Source organism: Alligator mississippiensis, chromosome 3 (assembly GCF_030867095.1).
Source record: "Alligator mississippiensis isolate rAllMis1 chromosome 3, rAllMis1, whole genome shotgun sequence".
NCBI lineage: Eukaryota > Metazoa > Chordata > Crocodylia > Alligatoridae > Alligator > Alligator mississippiensis.
In genome coordinates, this window is record NC_081826.1 from 78,577,913 (window position 1) to 78,598,444 (window position 20,532).

The following is a 20,532-nucleotide window of genomic DNA, read 5'->3' on the forward strand; positions in this document are numbered from 1 at the left end:
CTCACCAAAACTCCCTATGGGGTTCTGGGTAGGCAGGGAACAGTGCTCTAGAGCAGGAGGGGCAGGTGAAACTGGGATCATGAGGCCAGGTGGCAGAGCTGTTCCCAATGTAGCTGCAGCTGGACAGGTGCCACTCTGGTCCCCTTGCCTCCAGCGGGAGCTGCCCAGATGAAGCCTCCCCCACCCAGCCACCCAGAGTGGTGAAGCAGGGGCAGGAGTAGGAGGAACCCACACTTAATTTAACAGTAAGAAATTAAGATACAGAATTGTAAGCTTCATACTGTCAAAACAAATTAGAGAAAGTTACCCATGAATGGCTTGGTCACTAGGAAAAGCTGTTTCTTTACAGATAATTGCTGAAGGTGTAATTTTTAAAGATTAATTACAGATGAGTGATGGCTATTCCGATGGCTTTTACCCATTATTATGGGCACAAATTGAAAAAAATAAAAAAGAGCTGGAGTTAGGTAACAAAGGGAATTTTAGTTCACAGCACTACTTGACCTAGCAAACCAAGATCCCCCATTTCCTTCCACTATTAAGCTCTCCAACATGAAACATTTAACAACTGTTGGGCATCTCAGATGGGGGAGGACTGAATACATGGCCTTCCTTACCCAGAAGTGATTTTTTTGGAAACCCAGAAAGAGCATTATTTTGAACGCTAAGCAAAAAGGTAGATTTCCATTATTTCACATTTTTTTACTTGGGGGGAACCACTAGAAGCATCACAGGTTTTGAGGAATGTGAGGACACAAAAAGTTTAAGTAGCTGCCCTCCATTCTGATAGATGGGGTGCAGATGGATAAAACTGATGCACTAGAAGAGGGCCTGTAAAAATCATGGTGGCTTTCTCACTCCTGCAAGCAAGAGTGGAGGAAGTTTACAGCAATGGAAGCTTCTACTGCAATCAGCTTGTGCAACCGAATGAGAAAGAAGTTACCACGCCAGAGGACAGATGCTGGCAAGGCTGGTATACATAGATGGGCAATGTTGACTAAAAGAGTTCAAAAATCCAATATTTAAGAGTAAACTCTACCATAAGAACATGGATCTTGTTAGACCTCACAAGGCAGGTAGTGCTGAGGCATGGCAGTAATTAAAGAGTAGATTTCCAAAGGCAGTGGTGATGTTAGTGGTTTCGTTGGTGATACTCTCCCACCAAGGTGTGCAAGACCTCCAACAAGGTGGTATGATGCATTACACTGCAGGAGTATCACCCTTTGAGATCCCAACCACTTGTCAGAGAATTAAAGATTCCAATTCATTTTCTACAACAACAAGTTGTTACCCATGGACACACGGCCAAACTGCCACACAGGTAATTACCAGCAATATTTTAACTGAAGTTTCACCTTTACTAGCCATTCTGAACTGCTAAGTAACAATTTTAATAGTCTACAACACAATTAATAAATATGAAAAAACATAGCCCACCAAGTGTGTCTTCAGAAGAGGTAAGCAGTGACCCAAGATGCTTATTAATCCTTGACTTCTTTTCAGTACATTCTGTAGTCTGTATGATAAAATAATGTGCTGAATTAATTATTTTTCTTAATCATTCAACGTAAAATACTGTGCTTATAGCTCAGTACTATTGTGTTGAGTCATTCACATCAGCATGCTAGCTCAATGATCATGAAATAACAAGGAAGATTACCAATTGTGAAAAAGTCCCCTTTACTCTCCCCCCGCCCACCCCCAAAGTGCCTACTGAAAAACTGCTTAATTTTTTCCTTTGGGTTAGAAACTCTTCCTGCCTAAAGAAATGACATTTCATCTCACCTGGCAGAGGGAAGAAAAATGGGCATCTAAATTCAAATTATAAAAGCTAGAAACAAGAAAATAGATGATGCTATCCTTATTCGTATTTAAAAAGGGAGGGAAAGGAGCTTGCAGTTATCCTGTCATCAAATTTCACAAGCCATGCCAGGATGGGGTTGATTAGTATTTGGATAGGAAACTTCCAGTGAACAGCCATGTGATACAAGCCACAGAGTTGATACTACAGTTAGTAGCATTTTTATATCAATTAGACTTAAGTCAATTTCCAGGTACAGTGGCAGAGGTGAGGTCCAGATGCCAATCTGGATGAGACGTAAGCCTGAGGCGAGTCTCAAATGTATTTGAAATACAGAACAATCTCCTATTACGAAAAATTCATTTTCTCTACATAAAATTTCATCTAGTTTCAACTAGATATGATATTCTTTGTCTCTAGATGATGACTAAAAATTATAGTTAGAGGTTTACTTTTGGGAATTAGATCATGGGTTATATCTATGCATTAGAATAGAGCTTATAGCAGCAAGGGTTAATTGATTTCTAAAAGCCTGGTTCTCTCAGTCTCTTGGGAAGACAGGGTGTCTGCAGCTAACAGATATATACAATTGAAAACATCTACATTTTATTTTCATAATAGAGATCAGCCTGGCTCCAGGGCTTGCAAAAAGCCTTAAGGTTTCCAGTTTTGGGGGAACAGACCAAATTAGAACACTAAGAAAGCCCCAAATTAGGATGTAGGCATGTGATAGGTTTATGAAAATGGGATTTTGGCTGACAACACAGGATGTGTGACAACCACAAGACCAACTGACGATGCCCAGGGATGAAGAGTCATCAGGAGAAGAAAGAATATAAAAGGAAGAGTTTTCAAAACAGCAGGGAGACAGTTGGAATCAGCCCCAACCTCCAAGGTTGCTGACATTGGATGCTCAAGCAAAGAACCTCAAGGTGGAAATGTACCAACTGGACAGATTGCTCACCTTGTGCATATTCTGGGCACTGGGAAATTTGGGTAATGCATGTTGTACTTGCTTTGCCTGCATTGCTTGTATTTCCTATCACTGTGTATCAATAAATTTGCCTATTATCGAGTGGAAATGTTGTGGTCAGTCTGAGGGCTGGGTCCCCCCCAAACAAGACATTTGGGTCCTAAATACAGAGCCAACACTACAGTGTTACTGTATACTTTTAAACATCTACTGTATTGCATCCCAAAATCTTTATACTACTCATATTTTCTCTAAATATAAACTTAGAGCTACTCTGGGATCTTTCCAGACCATAGGTGTTATACATCAAAAATGAAAAACAATACCATCACATGCACAGAGAATATTATATAGGCAGTCCTCAACTTACGGCGTTTTGACTTACGGTGATTCGTACTTGTAGCGCTCCACTATTTACATCCGTGTTATTACTTACAGTGATGGATCCTCACACTTACGGCACTACAGGGAAATTTACAATGAGAAGAAGAGGGCAGCAAAACAAACAACCCTGGATCAGTTTCTCAAAAAGCCATCAAGTGGCCCTAAGTCTCCCCAAAAATTTCCCCAAAGAAGCCCTTCTGAATTCCATGACCCTGATGAAGATGTTCCTTCACCTTCTGATTAAAGACAATTTTATGCGATTAGTTACTGTATTGCTCTGTTTAATCAATTTATATACAGTACACTTTAGAAAGCTTTGTACTGTGTGTATCATTTATAGTTGATTAAATAGTTTATTTAAATATGGTGTTTATGGTTATTTCTGTAAAAAGTTGGGCATCAGACCCTTGGTTGGGAACATAACCCCCTATTATAACATTGTTTCTATGGGAAAATCAGATTCGACTTGCATCGTTTTGACTTACAGCGTCTTTTCCAAGAACATAACTTGCCGTAAGTGCGAGGACAGCCTGTACAAACAATTCACAAACAGCTGCATTTTTCCATACTTACCCACCTTGTCATTTCAACAATATGCTTTTCACTTAACTCTTAGAAATTTTAAAATCAAACATGCTTTTTCTTATTTTTGAGAATACAAGAAAATATGACGAGATAATGGCTTAAACATTCCATCTGACAGACATTTTGAAAGAGGAGTTACAAAGCTCTTGAAAGCCCAGTGATCTGTTACAGGTTTGTTATAAACAGAAGTCTTGTTATTTTTGGATTGTCCATAAAAGCTAAATTGGATGGAAAGCCCCATGACCATCAATTTGCACCTCTGACTTGCACCATAAGCAGACCAGGACCTTACCTGCAGCACGGAAGTGCTCTGAAATCCATCACCACATCTGAGCCAAGCACTGGAAATGGAAGAAGTAGCCACTTTTGTCCTGACACTTGCTTTTCTAAACTCCAGAGGTGTCTCATCTGGGAAGGAGGCTTGTTCAGTAGTCCAAGCTCGCTTCCTCTGTCAAGAAAATCATAAACCTATTAAAATATTGTGAATACATATTGTTATGTTAAGTGCTGTTAAGTCCAAATCATGCATATGGCTGTTGTGATTTCAATACTTAAAAAAAAAAAAATCAAAATTTCTGCTATTTGGACAAACTACCAAAATAAATTCTATATTACGCAGGAGCACAATCAGTGCGGGGCAAACCTTTTGGCAGTTTGCCTCAAATTAGCCTGCATCCTCCTGGAGTGCCACCCCAATACCTTTCCCTTACCTGATCTGCTGCTTAGCTTTCTGTTACCTGCCCTGGGTTCCCTGACCAGGGTGCTGCTCTGCTTTCTGCTTCCTATCCTGCAGTCCCTGCCTGAGCTGATGCTCTGCTTTCTGCCAATATGCTGCATGCTATACACGAGACTATCTGTGCCACCTGCACCATAGGTTGGCCACTCCCAGACTAAACAGCCATATGGTACAGTCCAACAATTTACCCTGGGGTAAAACGGCATGGTTTTACCATATATCACCTTCCAAAGGTAAGCTGAGGATAAACTGTGGCAATTTAGCTTGAAATAACTCAGCCCGAGGCCTAAGCTACTACATTTTAGCTTCTCCTTAGCATGAGGAAGAAGTATGCATGACATTGCTTACCACAGAGAAGCTGACATAAACTAAAGCCCAACCCCACTGCCCCTTTGTAACTGCTTTTTTGTCCATACTCTATAGCAATCCCTTCCTACATTTAAAAAAAAAGTACTAATCTACATAAAGCATTTTTCATTTTGTGCCACCAGTGAGATATGGACCAAACTGTTCATTATAATGGTTTGATAGAAAATTTTTTATAGTTATGTGGATTTGTACATTTGTATATGAAGGTATTATGCCAATAAGTGTTCAGTGTTAGATGTGAAACAAACAGTACTAACACTTGAGAACTTTAATGCAAGGAACAGATTCTGTGACACATGAAGCGAATTTTAAAATTTCACACAAGTTATAGATGGTTAATTGGTGGCATGAACTTCCCACCTTGCTCTCCTACCTCCAGGTTGCATTACAACTAAATTTTTTGGCTTCCGTTAAGTTCGTTACAATGTCTTTTTTTATGCTTACTTTTAAGCAATTTACATTCCTCTGGACTTTTAAAAGTTATACATATGCTCTTCTAATTGGCACAAGCATTTTCAAGGAGGTTTGCTGATTCCAGGGATTCTACTGTACACTCAATTAAAATCAGAATTAATTCTTCATGTCACATTTATAGAAAAAGTTTCCAATTTTATAGTACATTGCTGTATCAGAAAGCTCATTTGCAGCTTCAGTATGTTTTGCCTTTATTCATGTATAGTTATCCACCCTACCCTTATCGTGCCTATAAGCCTGGTATTAGAGCAGGGGTCAGCAACCTAAGGCCAATCCAGCCAACAGAGCCACTGGATCTGGTCCAGAGCTAGGGGGCCTTGGTGGCATGTGGCAGCAGGGGGGCTTCACTTGTACCACAGCAGGTGGGAAAAGCAAAGGTGGTGGTAGCAGCCACATCTAAGTGCTGGCCTGCCTCAGACCTGAGCTGGGTCCTTTTGACCTGCTGCCCAAAAATGTTGCCAAGCACTTTCCCAAATCACACCATGAACAATAAACATGATTTTCTCTGCCTTACAACTAGCTGCATGTAGTGCGTCCACCACCTGAATGTGTTCTGATATAGCAGAGTTCAAAGCACTTAGATGTTGTATTAAGCAGACTGACTACTGTTTTAAATCAAAGGATTCAAATGATCACATCAAGATGACTTAAATAATTAATTTAGCAGCTCTCCCAGCAGTTAGAGTGCTCTTCATCCTCCACCTGCAAAGCTCTCACATAAGAAATCTCACCGGGTGTGCCTACACATGCATTAAGGCACTTTTCCCAATGCACATTAAATTTAGGACCACCAAGGTGAGGTACTAAACAAATGTGCATTAGGCTGCTTTAATGCACAGTAATGAATGCACATTTTTAGTGACGCTTAAAGCACAGTATCCTATTTTACTGTGTATTAGCATAACCGCGCTAGTTTTTACATAACGCTTCAATGCACAGTAAAATAGGCTACTGCGCATCAAAGCGCATGTGTAGACGTGCCCTCAGTGACCCATTCTCCTGTTCAATATCCAATACTGAGTCATCAGAAGATGAACAGCATCTAAATGTATAATACTACTTGTGTAAGCAAGGGTAACATCAACAAGGTGTTATTCTGGGTCCTCCTCCAATTAACTTATTGGAAAACCTTTTAATTTACTTCCATCATAAAAAGAAATAGCCATTTTGTCACCATCATCTTGCAAGAGAAGGAACAAAAGGGGGAAAAAAAGTCTTCCAAATGTTTGTCATAGACCTATGAAAGATACTGTATAAAATCTGCATTTCTGGGGGATTTTGAATGGTTACTCTAGGTAACGTCTCAAACTAAATTGAGAGCATGGCTTCTTTCAGGAGGAGTTTTAAAGCTTGCAATTAATCTGTTGTAATTGTTTCTATGTGCTCATGCCTATCCCTCAGCAGGTCAAATTAGGTAATGATTTACCTGTAAAAGAAATGGGTAGTAAATCATAGCAACCTCGCTTCTGTTTATGGAAGAATAGAAAAGAGACATGAAATAGATTTAGTAGGACTATGGGAAAGCCCGACTTTTTAAAGCAGTATAATTCTTTCATCTGCTCATTCTCCACTATAAATAGTTTTAAACCAATATAAGAAAGATGCAACTTTGTGTCTTGACACACCAACTAAACTAATTTTTCTCACTTTTGGATGTAAATGAACCCTTAAGTCAGGGGTGGGCAATTATTTGGGTTGAAAGGCCACTTAAGGAGTTTGGGTGAGCTGTTATGAGCCAGGGAAGGGGTGATGCTGACCCAGCCTGGCACAGCAGAGAGGGGGGTGGGGGAGAGCCCGTCCACTGCCACCGCTGGCACTGGCCCTACTGCCCAGGCACCCCAGTCCATCTGCCCTGCATGCACTCCTGGGGGTGCAGGACAGATTGGGCTGGCAGGGTCTCCATGGAGACCACAATGGAACTCCTACACACAGGGCACACTGGGCTGGGCTTCTAGGTGAAGCCACTAGAAATGGCAGCCTGGTAGGCTGCGGGGACTTGCTGGGAAGCCAAGTCTGGCTGCCATGCCACTCCTGCCCCACCACGTGCCTAGGGGCAGCAGGACCAGTCACACGCGACACAGCTGAGGGACCTACTGTAGGCCACATAAAATCCCTTGGCAGGTTGGATCTTTGCCCAGCCTTGCCCTAAGTATTGTGCCTCAAGTGTCATGTTGCATGCTAGGTATGTTAAAAGTGAAAATCTGAGCCCAAACTTGTGATGGTGTTCACCAGAGCCAGGCAAGTTAAAATCCTGGCAGCTCCCAAAGGTGCAGCTAGAGTGTCTGCTATGGCATAACAATAAACTAATGCTAGAGTGCACCAATACATTGGTCCGAAATCAGATTGGGACTGACATAAAGAAAATTGAGTGCACTGGAAATCGGCCCAATGCGGTCAATAAATGCTTATGCATGCGCGCAGCCACAGTGCAGTACTCAGGCAGCGAAGAGCATAGCCCAGCAGTGTGGAGAACTGTGTGCAGCTGGGAAGTTCGTTGTGGTGGAAGGGGAGGGAAGGGGTGTGGAAGGGGGGCAAATCAATGCCCCCTGTGGCAAGGGAGGGGGCGGGGGCAGGGGCAGGCTATGCCCACCCGGAGTGGGCCAGGGCACAGGACAGAGCTGCGGCTCATGGGGCGGGGGCAGTTCCCACCGCTGCTTGCACCCCAGGAGGGCATGGGGTGCCCTTCCATACATCTTATGGAAGCAGGTGCATGTGGAGTAGTCCCACCTGGTGGCAGCGTGGAAGAAAACTTAATGCAGGCAGGGACACCGCCTCCTGCCACAGCGACTTCCCAGTCCAACCTTGCAAGCCTCTAGAGGTGCATGCAGGGCTGAACCAAGAAGTGGCTGTGGCAGGAGGCAGTGTCCCTGCCTGCATTAAGTTTTCTTCCATGCTGCCACTGCCGCCAGGTGGGACTATCCCACATGCACCTGTTTCCATAAGATGTATGCAGGGTCGGACTGGAAGACAGCTGCAGCAGGAGGGAACGCTCCCGCCTGCATTCAGTTTATCCAAGGACTTCCAAAATTTCAGCTGCAGTCTCAAGAAGCTCAGCTGGCTCACAGTTCCCCAGAAGGAAAAACACAGGGTGCTATAACTTTGTGCCTATTCCACAGCCCAAAGGCAACTCACAGCAACTGGGCACTGTATAACAACCATGTGAACATTCTCTTGAACATTTGGAGGGATTAGAAACCAATTAATTATTGAATAAAACTGACTGTGGCTTTTCCCATTATTCTAAATAGTAACACTTTAGATTGATTTCTTAAATGTCTGTATCTAGGTTCTACCCCAGAGCAGGTTTCCTAAGACCTTCTACTTCTGTGGCAGGGATTCAGTCAGATGGCCCATGGGTCTAGAAAGTTTTAGGGACTGTTTCCTCCCTACCCCCCATCAGTCTGATTCATATATTAAAGCAGTAAAAACAAAGTATAAAAATGATGTTTTAAAAATTCCATTCTTCATCATTACCCTCCACCAAAAAATATTTTTAACAAAACTAATCCTTAGTAGAACACATTGTTCCAAGAAAAATTACAGTGGCGACAGTGAATTCTTTTATTTTTTTCAATCACAAGATCAATTTTATTGCAATTATTTTTCAGTCTGAAATTAAAACTGGACACATCAATAACATCTTGCGTAAGTCACAAATGTTATGTATGAAGTGCCTGGAAACAGAACATCTGGTATTAAAAGTCACTAAATCCGGCACAAGGGAGCTAAATTACATAGACTTAGTGTTCCTCATAAAATCAAATTTTATTACAGCTCAAAAAATCATGTTAAAAAAAAAATCAGTACATTATATAGAACTTCTGAAGACAAAAGCTGGCCAGTGAATTACACAAAAATAAGTGGGGTGTTTATATTTGATGGCTTACTTCAGCAGAAAAATTTCTGTTGCCTTCCATCCAGCAAAGTAATAGATTTTTGTCTCAGGACTTTTCTTCCACTGAAATCAAAGGTAGTACTGCCATTGATTTTACTGGAATCATAAAAATGTAAATCCACTCAGAACCTAATCCTGCAGCCACTAAACTGGGTTCATTTCCAATCAAGTAAGGTAGTCAGTCAACAGAATTAAAATATCCAGAATGTAATGAATATGTTTCAGATATGTCAAAAATTCATCAGGGTAAAGCACAGAGAAAATTATTTTACAGCCTTAAATAAGGAATTCTCCGGCTGCCACTGTCAAAAACTATTGGCTAATTTTGAAGAACAGCGCTCATGCCAAATCCTCCCATCAAAAGTGTGGCTATAAACCCCCCAAAATGGTGGCCAGCCCTGCGATCTACCTGTGAAATTGGCTGCCTGCCTCCTTGATTTGAGTAGGTCCCAAGACATCACTGAGTGAAACAGATTAGCTCTGCCATGATGTGGTGTGGCAGAGTTGTTCCACTACTTTGGGCGAAACACATCACTCCCTGTCCCAACCATTGATGGTGTGGGACAAAGGACGACGTGATCTGCAGAGGCAGCTTTGAGCAAGTGAGGAAAGTGGGGCTTTCCCTGCTTACCCAAACCTGCACATGGAGAGGCCAGGACTCAGTCCTGGGATCTCTGGGGACAGGTCCAAGTGAGCAGGGGAAGTGGGGCTTTCCCCACTCACCCAGACTGAGTCCCACAACCTCTCTGATGTATCCCCGTTTTTAGTATCTCTCTCTTATGTAGCACTGATGTTTGCAAAGGATTAAAATCTCGGCCTTTTGTGGGCTAAGATCAAGTGTAGTCGCTGCACAGGTCTGACAGCTCAGCCAAAAATGCAATTAAAATGGCACCATGTAGTGGAGGGTGCACCCCTGTCAGCTTATGGACAGGACTCCTATGAGAGCCTCATAGTTAGCTTCCCATGGGAGGACCTTATGCTGACATTACGGAAATGGAAGACTCCTTCCTAGCTTGCTCCTACAGCCATACGGCTGAGAGCAAGCAAAACGTGGGAGCATCCAAACCCCAAGCAGCTTGGGCCTGCATGTAGGATGACAGCCAAAGTAACTGGAAGTATATGAAGCCCCAACCTGGGGTGGAGGATACTTGCCGGTAGCAGAGCCACATATGGTTTTTAATTATTGAAACTAATGAACTCTGCCATTTATAAACTAAACTCTTCAAAAGAATACCATCTCAACCTTGTTTTCCATTTGTCGTACTCAAGCACTGATCCTGCAAACACTTACTCATGCACACAGTCCCAGTGAAATTGATGGGCTACCTGCAAGGACGAGTCATGCAACCAATGCTATGAAGAGATTTGGTACTTTTACCCTGATTTGTCAATGTACGATGTGGGAACGCACAACTGCTCCCCTACAGAGAGAGCGCTACCAAAAATAGCAGGGCTCCATATCACAATACAGCACTGAAGCCTAAAATTGTAGAAGCCTCAATTTTATAAACCTCAGTAGAGTGACCATGCTGTCAACATGTCTCAAAAGTATATCACTGAGCCATGGAAATGCAAAGTAGCAGGAGAAATGTAAACTCAACTCACCACAGAGTTGAGATCATTATCAGATGACAGAATTACATTAATCTTTTTTCAGTTTGCAACAGTTCCAATTTTGTATGTGGGATTTCTAGCTCAGTTTTTATACTTACTAGAGATTTAGCCTAAGCTTTAATTAAAACTGTCTTTTCTCTTCACCTGCAATCTATAAGGAGGCTTATTATACTAAAAACAGTACCAAATTTGTAGCTGCTAAATGTTTACAGAGGGGTAAGTTCTAATATAATAAAAGCCGTGGTCTGTCTGTCTGCCCATAACACTCTGGGCCAAATGTATATGCGCTGCCAAGAGGGCGGGTGCCGATTGGCTGAGCGGCCCAGGCTGCGTGGGCCTAAGTTTGAACTGCTGCTGGGGACGTTTGGCAGTGGGGAACACACCCCGGCCACCTAAGCAGCAGGGCTGCCCCCCAGAACAGTTGACAGGGAGGGAGGAGAGGGGACAGGAGGGGAGGCAGGCGGACAAGGGCCAGGCAGACGTGCAACAGCAGGGAGGGGGATGGAGTGGGACCAGAAAGAAGGGGGAGGGGGGCAGGGGCCATAGGCAGAGGGTGGAAAAAATAATTTGGAGAGCCTAAACATGCGCAGCCCACACCAGTAGGAAAGTCTGCAGGGCGGAGGTGAGAGTGCAGCTGGGAGCAGGCAGGGATCAGGAGGGAGAGGAGCAAAGCAGAGCCGGGATCGAGGCCCACTGCACCCATGTGGCTGCCCCTTCTCCCGCACCCAGGGCCATTGCCCAGCACTGAAGGCCCCTGCAAAACCACAGATCCCCAGCCCCGCACCAGCCCTGGATGTTTCCCACACCACCCGGAGGGGGCTGGAGCCAGGGGCCAGAGCAGGGCCAGCCTCAGCTGCACTGGAAGGGACAGAGCGCGGGGACCCCTGCCCTGCCCCAGGTCGTCCTCAGGAAGAGCCCAGTGCTCTTCCAGAGGTGCGGTGCCAGGTGGCCGGGGGGGGGGGGGGCGGTGCACAGGGCAAGGGGGGCTGCAGCTGGGGCTGGGCTTTGCCTGCTCCTTGACTGCATGCACTGCTCCCACCTTTGCCAGAGGTACGGCACCATGTGCCTCACTGGGTGAGCCAGGCAGCGAGGCACATGGAGCCACACCACTGTCAAAGGTCCCCCTAGCCTCCACCGCCAGCATCAGGAGGGGAAGGGGCCCTGCACCCCACCCAACAGCCCAGCTCCTGTGGGAGAAGGAGGGCTCCAATTTTGTGTTTGCCCAGGGCCCCAGTACACATTAAATTCACCTCTGGGTGTGGGCTGGACATGGAGCAGCAGGCAGGGGTGGAGGGGGGTTGTTGTGGAGCTGGACACAGAGTGAGGGAGAGGGGGATGTGGGGCCAGACGCAAGGGGGGGGAGTTGGCATGGGGCCAGATGTGAAGCAGTGCAGGACACTGGGTGGAGGTGGCGGCCACCATGTGCAAACTCACGTGTTCACCATCATTCTTGACAGGCAATTGGCTAGTATTTCATAAAAACTAGACGTAGTCCACTGCTACTTACAGCCACCTTAACCAATCTGAAATACCCAGAACTAGATGAGATCTCTAACGTGAGCGAGGGAGAGGGAAAAAAAACAACCCTTGTATAGAAGCCATAATGCATCCATTACTATTTTCCCTTGTTCACATAACAAGCACAATCACGAAAAGATAAAAGAATACGTCCTTTTCAGAAACTCATCAACTATTAATAAAGGATCAACTCTTTCTTCAAATTTGACCACGGGTTTCATCTTAAATGCTTATATGTTCTTTTTCTAGTAAATTCTAAATATAGTCTACAGGTCTATTCAAAATTAATACAGCTGCTTCCCTAATCCTAGGGCACTGACAAGGCGCCATGAGTGAGAGCACCCCTAACCCAACCTATTGGGTTGGCGGGACAGCAGGGGGGAGAAATTGAGCCTGCCTGCAACTGAAGAGCCATCTCTCCCCCAGCTCCGCCAACCCCCTCCTCCTCAGTGCTTTGGGGCTGTCTGTCGGGGGCCGTCTCTAGGAAGATGGAGTGGAGGGGAGTGGAAGTGAGCTGCCAGCTGGGGTTTGCCCAGCCTGAGCTGGAGGGGCCAGGGCTGAGAGAGTGGCCCACGAGACAGGGGCCTCCAATCTACCCACCCCCTACCAACTCAGGAGGCTAACCTCAGGAGCTCAAGCAGCAAACCTCCACCTGTCCTTACTGCAGATAGCCCCAATCACACCACAAATTAATCCTAGGGAACACAAGTTCCCTAAGACTCTGCAAAGTGGAGTTCTTTCATCTGACCCCTCATTTGACAAAGGTTAATTTGTCATGTGACCAGCCGCTTTAAAAGTACTCTGCTGCAATGCATGTGTGTCATGGCACAGCTGTAAGTGCTTTCAGGGGGCTGATCGTGCAACAAACGTAATTTCTGTCTGCGCCCCTGAAAGCAGCTTCCCTCCTCTTACGTGCCAACCACCTTATAATTTATCTTTAGTCAAGAATCCTCTTCCTTTTGCCTAGTTTTCCATATAATTTCCCCATCAACTCAGAATCATCAGTAAGCACCAGTATTATCATACCGAGTCCTTTCATCACATGCTATACTTGCAAGTGTTTTAAAGAATAGCTTTCACCTTTGCAGTTAAATTCATCTTACCAATATTTTCCTTACAATTTCTGCACTCACATTTCCTCAACTCCAATTGTTCTGTCCCTTCACACCTGATGAACCATAAACCATATCACTCGAAGAGAAAAGTAGAACAGGAATAATTTAGCCTTACAATAACTCAGTTCTGACAAAATCCTTCTTAGTTTTCCATGCATTCCTTGGCCAAAGCAGACAGAACTGAATAATTTTAATTCCTGCTTTTGAGGCAATATCTTCTAGGGATATGCAAAATGGGCTATATTCAATTCGGATTCAGATTTGGTGCTAATCAGGGACAGTGATTCAATTAATTGATTCAGATCACTGTCCCGATTCAATTCAGCCGAATCCGAAGATTTGATGCTGATTCGAAGAATCAGCGATTCGGCCATAGACACAGCTTTAAATGTTTTTTCTACATACCTTGAGGTACCAGGCGTGACTCGTGAATGCTGCAATGGTGGGGCAGAAGTGCGGGGGGGCCCACGTGCTTGGTAGCAAACCTGGAAGTGGACTGGAAGTTCTTCCGGTCCAGTACCGGGTCTGCTGCCAAGCGCACTGGGAGCCCATGCTCCCAGACCCAGGAGGCACCAGTCACCGAGTCAGGGGGTGTGGGGGAGCCCCTCAGCGGACCCGGAAGTTCTTCTGGTCCACTTCTGGGTCTGCTGCTGAATGCGCTGGGGACCCTCCCACGCACCTATGGGACGCTCCATCTGCCCCACCATCTCAGTATTCATGAGCTGTAAAAATACAGCTCTGGTACCATGAGGTATGCAGAAAAAACATTTAAAGCTGCGTCTGTCTGAATCATCGAATCTTTCCGAATCAATTCAGAGGGTTCCGATTCAATTTGGAGAGATTAAAGGGTCTCTTGATTCAATTCGGATTTGTAGATTCAGTCACCGAATCAGGCCGAATCTCTGCCCAATCAAATCAGAGACCGAAGCTTCGCACAGCCCTAAATATATTCACCACCTTTTACACACGGGTTACTACCCACAGGCACAGCACAGTTAGAATTATCAGAAGTTTGGTAAACTCATAATTTTCTCATTCACCTCTGAGATCCCCCAGTGTCTTTACTGCCTCAGTTTTCCTTACTGAAATAAGCTCCAGGTGCCATTCTTCTGAAATACAGCCAAATGCTAGCCCCTCTTGCTTCTAATCTAAATGGAGTTGAAAAACAATTTCTCCTAAGTTAAGATGCCTTGGATGCTGTAAAAAGTTACGCACGTACTTGATTTCATTGTCTGAGGAGCTTCACTTAAGTCAGTGAGACTCAGGTTGAACCTGTGCAGAACTATGCCTAGTTATCATAGACAAGAAAAACAGATCTTTAGTGTTATTTAAGCATCAGGATTTTAGCTGACAATGCAATCTTTTAAAGACATGATGGAAAAGAATAAAAAAAGGCTACAAGGATTAAATAATCTTTGCAAAACACTTACAAAATACCACAATTACTCACATCCAAGACAATATTCCCTCCCCCCCAAATGAACATACTCACTTTAGACCTAAGTACCAGCCTGGAGCTCTGACTTTGGCACAGAGCTGAAGCTGGAGCTGAGCCACTGCCTGCAGCAGGCAGGGTGTCTCATATGGTGGGGGAGAGGGCTTGCAGTGGGGAAGATCACTGTGGGGGAGCACAAGGGAGATTGCATGGTGGGGGGCAAACAGAGGAGACTGTGCAGTGAGTGAATGGGAGATCTGTGGTGTGCAGCTTGCTGGGAGCACAGGGGAGATGGCAGCCTGTTCCCCTACCCCCTCCCTCAGCTCCAGCTGCAACCCTGACCCAGTCAGGCCTGGAGCTGCCACTGCCTGGCTAGGCTGGGCTGGGACCAGGGCTACCACTGCTGACTGCCCCAGAGCCAGAGTGGGTACCGCTGTGGAAGGTAAGCAGCAGGGGGGAGTGGGGTGTGCAGTGGGGTGGGATGAAGGACCAGGCACTGGGCAGGGCAGGCACAGGCAGGCAAGGGGTGATGGGGGTGGGGCAAGGAGGGGACATGTTGGAAGACATCAGGCAGCAAGGAGTCAGACACAAGGGGGGCAGAGGGTCAGGCACAGGCATGGAAGGACAAGGGCAGGGGGTAAGAAGCATTGGTCTGGCCCTTCACCCCTCACTACTGCTTTCCCCACATGAGTGGGGGAAGGGGGGAAGTCATGATCATTCCATTTGAAACAACCCTCCAACAACTAGATTCTATATATGGAAAATTAAAACACATTTATAAATTTCCACGTATAGAATCCAGTTATTGGTGGCAGGCTGCCTTACATGCAAAATTACCTTGGATTAGGGCAAACACGATAATATCTGGTCCTTAATACACACACAGCCACTATACATTTGGACAGACCCAGGCCTACCCCTAGAAGCTCAACAGGTCCCCAAAGGAGGTGGAGGAAGCATGACCCTTCAAGGACAAAACTCCCCCCACCAGGGCCCTGCCTCGCATTCAACAAAAGCGGGATTGAAACCAGCTCCAGAGCCGTCGCACATCTTGCAACAGCGATGTCAGCCCTTTTTACAGCCAGGGTCTATTTTTACAGCGCGAGGATGACTTCACACCAGGGGATGGTCTCCACATATTGTGCACTGAACCACAGTCGATAGCGCGATCTATGTAACATGTAGCTGGGCCTAAGTGTGAGCACCCGCACCACCACCATCCACCGAACTCTGCTTTCTAGCCAAGGCCCGAGGGCTGGACCCCACCGCCTCTGAAAAAAGGAACCAGAGCCCGACAACTGGTTGCTTGCGTCACTGGGCTCATGATTACATCATCGGGGCTCAGGTGGACAGAGGAGGGAGGGAGGGAGGCACAACTCTGGACAGGCCCCCATGGGGCTGAGGCGGGGAGGGGAGGGGGCGGGGCCAGGTGGGCTCTCCCGAGTGGCGTCACGGAGGGTCTCCCACGTCAGCAGCCCGCTCGGCTCTACCTGCAGAGCTCACGAGACGCCCCAGCCAACACACATGCACCCCCGGGGCTCCCCCCCTGCCCCGCGCGCAGTGGTACCTTCCTGCGGGGCATCTCCCCCTCCGAAGGCACCCGCCAGCCGTGTCACGCGGCACGAGAGTCCGGGGGGAGGGGAGCTCCCAATCAACCCCTTCTCCCCCCTCAGCCGGAGGCGGAGCCCGCTCCCTTCCCCGCGCGCCTCGCCACGCCCACTCTATTCCAGCTTGGCGCCGCGGCAAGCGCGGCTGCTGATTGGGCAGGCGAGCCGGAACGGGCGTGACGTTACAGAGGAGGCGTTCCCCTTCCCAGCTTCTTGCCCCGTGGCGGGGGCGGAGGAAGAACGAGCTGTGCTTCCCTACCAGCTTGTGCGCATGCGCCAGAGGTTGCCCCGGTCTAGTCTTAGGTGGGGGGGAGCGATGGGCGGTGTCTTCAGTGATTCATCACTCCGGCACTAGTGCTAGTGCAAATAGATGCTGTAGCGATAGCAGGCAGGAAGGCAAGATTAATGGTCCTGCAAAGTACGTTTTGCCTCTTGCTGACTGACTTGTCCCAAAGTGTGCTTTCATGGTTGTGCAGTCACTGGCCTTCCTGATTTTAAATCAATAAGAGTGTCCTATCATCACATCCAGGTTTTGCAAAAATCTGGTTGGTTTAATAAAAGAGATCATCTCTACCACGAGTCCTGATTGCCTGCCATCAGAAGCAGGCAAGGTTCTTGTCAATCCAATGTCTTTTGTTCGACCAACTAAAACAGTTGGAAGGAAAAATGCTTCTTTGCCTATCATTGCACTGAGCCACTTTGACACATGACAAAACACAGTATTTGAAGCTGTACCCTACAGCAGCCAGAACACCAGCAGAGAAAAAATGTTTTTGTTTCAAATCACAGCCAAGGCTATCCTTCTGTAAGAAGACTTCCAAGTGGCAAAGACGTCCAGTGTGGAACTGGAAGCCATGCTGGCTAGAGGAAGAAAGCAGGGCCCAAGAATGAACCTGAGTGGTAGAGCACAGTCTCTCTCTCTCTCTCTCTCTCTGTAGAGATTCCCCAAAAGTAGCTGAGTCTGGATTGCCTTTCTACAAATCATCTCCTCCCAAAGGTCTCAGGGGAGCAACATCTTCCCCTAGAATCCTTTGAGTATTCCTGTGAGAAGAGATGACACGAGCCAATAACTTTTTTGGTTTTACTTATTAACTTGTTTCTAAAAAATAAATATAAGTAGCCAACTGATCCACACAGGGCAGAATACACTAAATCAGTGGTTCTCAACCATTTTTGTACCAGGAACCCAACCCAATGTTTGTAAACATTGATGGCCAGCCCTGACCCAGTGCCCCTCATTTTACCAGCCTGCAATGGAAAAGCCATAGTTTCCCACATTTTTATTAAAGGAGAATCTATTTTTAAAGTTTGCTTGCAACCCTTTCATATATTCTTGCAACCCACTTTTGGGTCATGAGTCATGACCCACAGGTTGAGAAACATTGCACTAGACTATTAGACAAAATAGAAAAAATAAAACTGCATAGTGAATATTATAAATATATTTAATCCTTATATTTCAACTGTGTTATCCTTAGAAGAGAAACAAAATATTTTAACTCCTATTATTAAAAAAAAACCTTAGGAGCATTTAAAGAACATTGCATTTAATTTTCTATGATACCCCTAAAATAACAATGCTTTGCAATCTGTAAATGGAAAGGTTCCTATTTTGATACAAGTTAATTAAAAGATAAGGAAGTTTAAGTTTTCAAATCTGTGAATTTATGAAATCTGAAAAGATTGGTTTATTTAGGCATTAATTTTTAGGTATTACGCATAATCTTTTTCAACACAGCTCCTAAATGTTTCCAAGATATAAGAATTAGCTATTGGCACTTCCTAAACCTTTCCCAAATTAGTTAAATATAAATAATTTACATTTAAGTTGGTAACTGTGGATGATTTTACAACACAAAATTATTTAATAGTATATCTTTCATATAAAGTACCATAAAATATTTCAAGTCCTTTGGAAACAGATTTTTTGGGGAGAGGGTGAATTGCCAACCTCCCACCAACTTCAATGGAAGAATATTCAGAATTTGTCCTTCACTGACATTTTGATGTTTAGGCATATTTCATGCTGCAGATGATGCTGAGGCAGCTAATTCACTCAGTCTAGATGCACACGAACATTCAATTCTGCAGTCTTTGTGACATTCTAGAGATTATCAATTTTTTGAGGTTTCTGAGTGAGCAACATGGAAGGTTAGATTTTAAAATGTTGAAAATTAAGACAGATTAATACACGTGTCATGCCAGCCCCACAATACATTAAAGAGAACTGCTTGAACTTATGTTAGTTGCCTCTGCAGAAATGGGACAGGTTATGGCAGGGGTGGGCAATTATTTTGGGTAGAGGGCCACTTACTGAGTTTCAGCAAGCCATCGAGGGCCAAATGACAGGCAGCCCAGGGCAGATTAATATTAATTTTCTAATTTTTTTAGGGGCCCTGTGGGCCAGATAGAATGACCTGGCGGGCAACATCCAGCCCCTGGGCTGCATTTTGCCCACTCCTGGGTTATGGAGATGGCAGGTATAACAAGAAGTGTGTCAGGTTTTAGGAAGGCAAAATGTACTAATCTTTATATATGTGCTGAAAGGTATTATTTTAATACTGTTTATCTTCTGCTTGTGTTTAAATCATAAGTAGTATTTGAAAATGGCTACAGGGCAATTGCATGTCTTCATATATTCATTTTGCCCTAGTAAAGTCATAGTGCAACCGTTAATGTAAGTACTGCTCTGTGTTTGGCCAGCAGAGGGGAGTTTTGTACAAAATAGAGCACTTTTCAATGCTACTGCCCTAGCATAATCTAAAAATCACTACAATTTCATCAGGCTCTACACACTATTTTGTGGAGGCTGACACTTTCATATAATTTCTTTTTTCTTTCTATCGGCGCTAAAAAGAAACAAAATACTACCTTTTGTGGAATCAGAAAAAATATATGCCTTAAACTTTGATTATTTTAGTTATAAGATGACATAACCGCTTTGTGGAGAATTGCTGGCTCTGTATAGTAGAACAGATAAGAGAAAGTGTTTGTTCTTTGTAACTCCTCTGCAATTGCTTCGCTCACCGCAGCCTTAAAGATAGCAAAAAAGTATGTACAAATCTGATTTCCAGGTGCAAGAAGGAGGTTTGTGAACTAACCTCGCCTCTCCCATTAGTTCCCATCCTGATTACAGCAAAGAAATAATGAAGTAATATTATAGCCGCTTTTCATGCTAATTTCACTATATGATCACGTGAGTTGTAAGCAACTGTTAAAAAGTATATAAGCCTCCTGATTTTGCTCTTGGGGGGGGACCCCTTCCAAGTGCTTGGGAAATCCATGTCACTTTGGAATCCCCCCTACAGCTGTAGTTTCTTTTGAATAAAAGCTTCTGCTGACCTGACCCAAAAGTATGCTGTGTGTGTTTCCACGACAATTCCTGGTGCCGTGACTCGGATCCAGAACACAGGCTGAGGAAGGAGGACCGCAGACTGCCCCCCCCCCCCCCGAACCCCGAGGCGCCAAACTTGAGAGGTAAGAGACCTAATTCAAAATCTCTATTGGGGTTTCGGAGGAAGACTGCCTGTAGGCTCCCAACTTGGCCGTGGTAACTGGATCTGAACCTTGTTAAAACAGGTCAGTCTGAACCTTACTGCCGGCTAAAATTTTCTGTCTGGTAAAGGATCCCATTTTGTGTCTGGTAACGTACGTTTTATTTAGGGAGAAACTGTTTGAGGTACCTTCATCCAACAGCACATCGGGCTTATAGTTAATTAACTAAGGCGGTGTGGGGGAGGAGGTCTGGCTGACTGAATGAATGTGCGTGTGTGTGTATTTAGAAATATGAGCCACTGACCAGGTCTGAGACTACGGTTGGGTTCAGCCGCCCCAATTCTGCCTAACAAGGCAGTTTTGAAAGCAAGGGGGCCCAACTGAAACCTTGTGACCCAGTGGACAGGGCTTCCGAGTGATTTTGTCTTTTTCTATCTGGCTATTAAATAAATGTGTGTGTGTGCATTTAGAAAACTGAGCCACTGACCAGGTCTGGGACTAAGGCTGGGTCTAGCTGCCCCAATTCTGCCT

At 45.1% G+C, this 20,532-nt stretch overlaps 1 protein-coding gene across 5 annotated transcripts in view; it reads right to left on the bottom strand.

Moving 5' to 3' along the window:
* SPIDR (scaffold protein involved in DNA repair) overlaps positions 1 to 16,620 on the bottom strand; it is a 340,147-nt gene extending 323,527 nt beyond the window's left edge. For 3 of the 5 annotated variants that reach the window (XM_014606829.3, XM_014606828.3, XM_014606827.3), the window contains exons 1-3: positions 16,467 to 16,619; positions 4,036 to 4,191; positions 1,438 to 1,516 (exon numbers count right to left, since the gene is read on the bottom strand). In XM_014606829.3, coding sequence (XP_014462315.1) covers positions 1,438 to 1,516; positions 4,036 to 4,191; positions 16,467 to 16,481 — 250 coding nt within the window. In that variant the 5' untranslated portion in view covers positions 16,482 to 16,619. Of the gene's footprint in view, positions 1 to 1,437; positions 1,517 to 4,035; positions 4,192 to 16,466 lie in introns of all 5 variants that reach the window. The other 2 variants (XM_019498649.2, XM_014606830.3) reach the window with 2 other exon arrangements.
* Between the last annotated feature and the right edge of the window lie 3,912 nt (positions 16,621 to 20,532).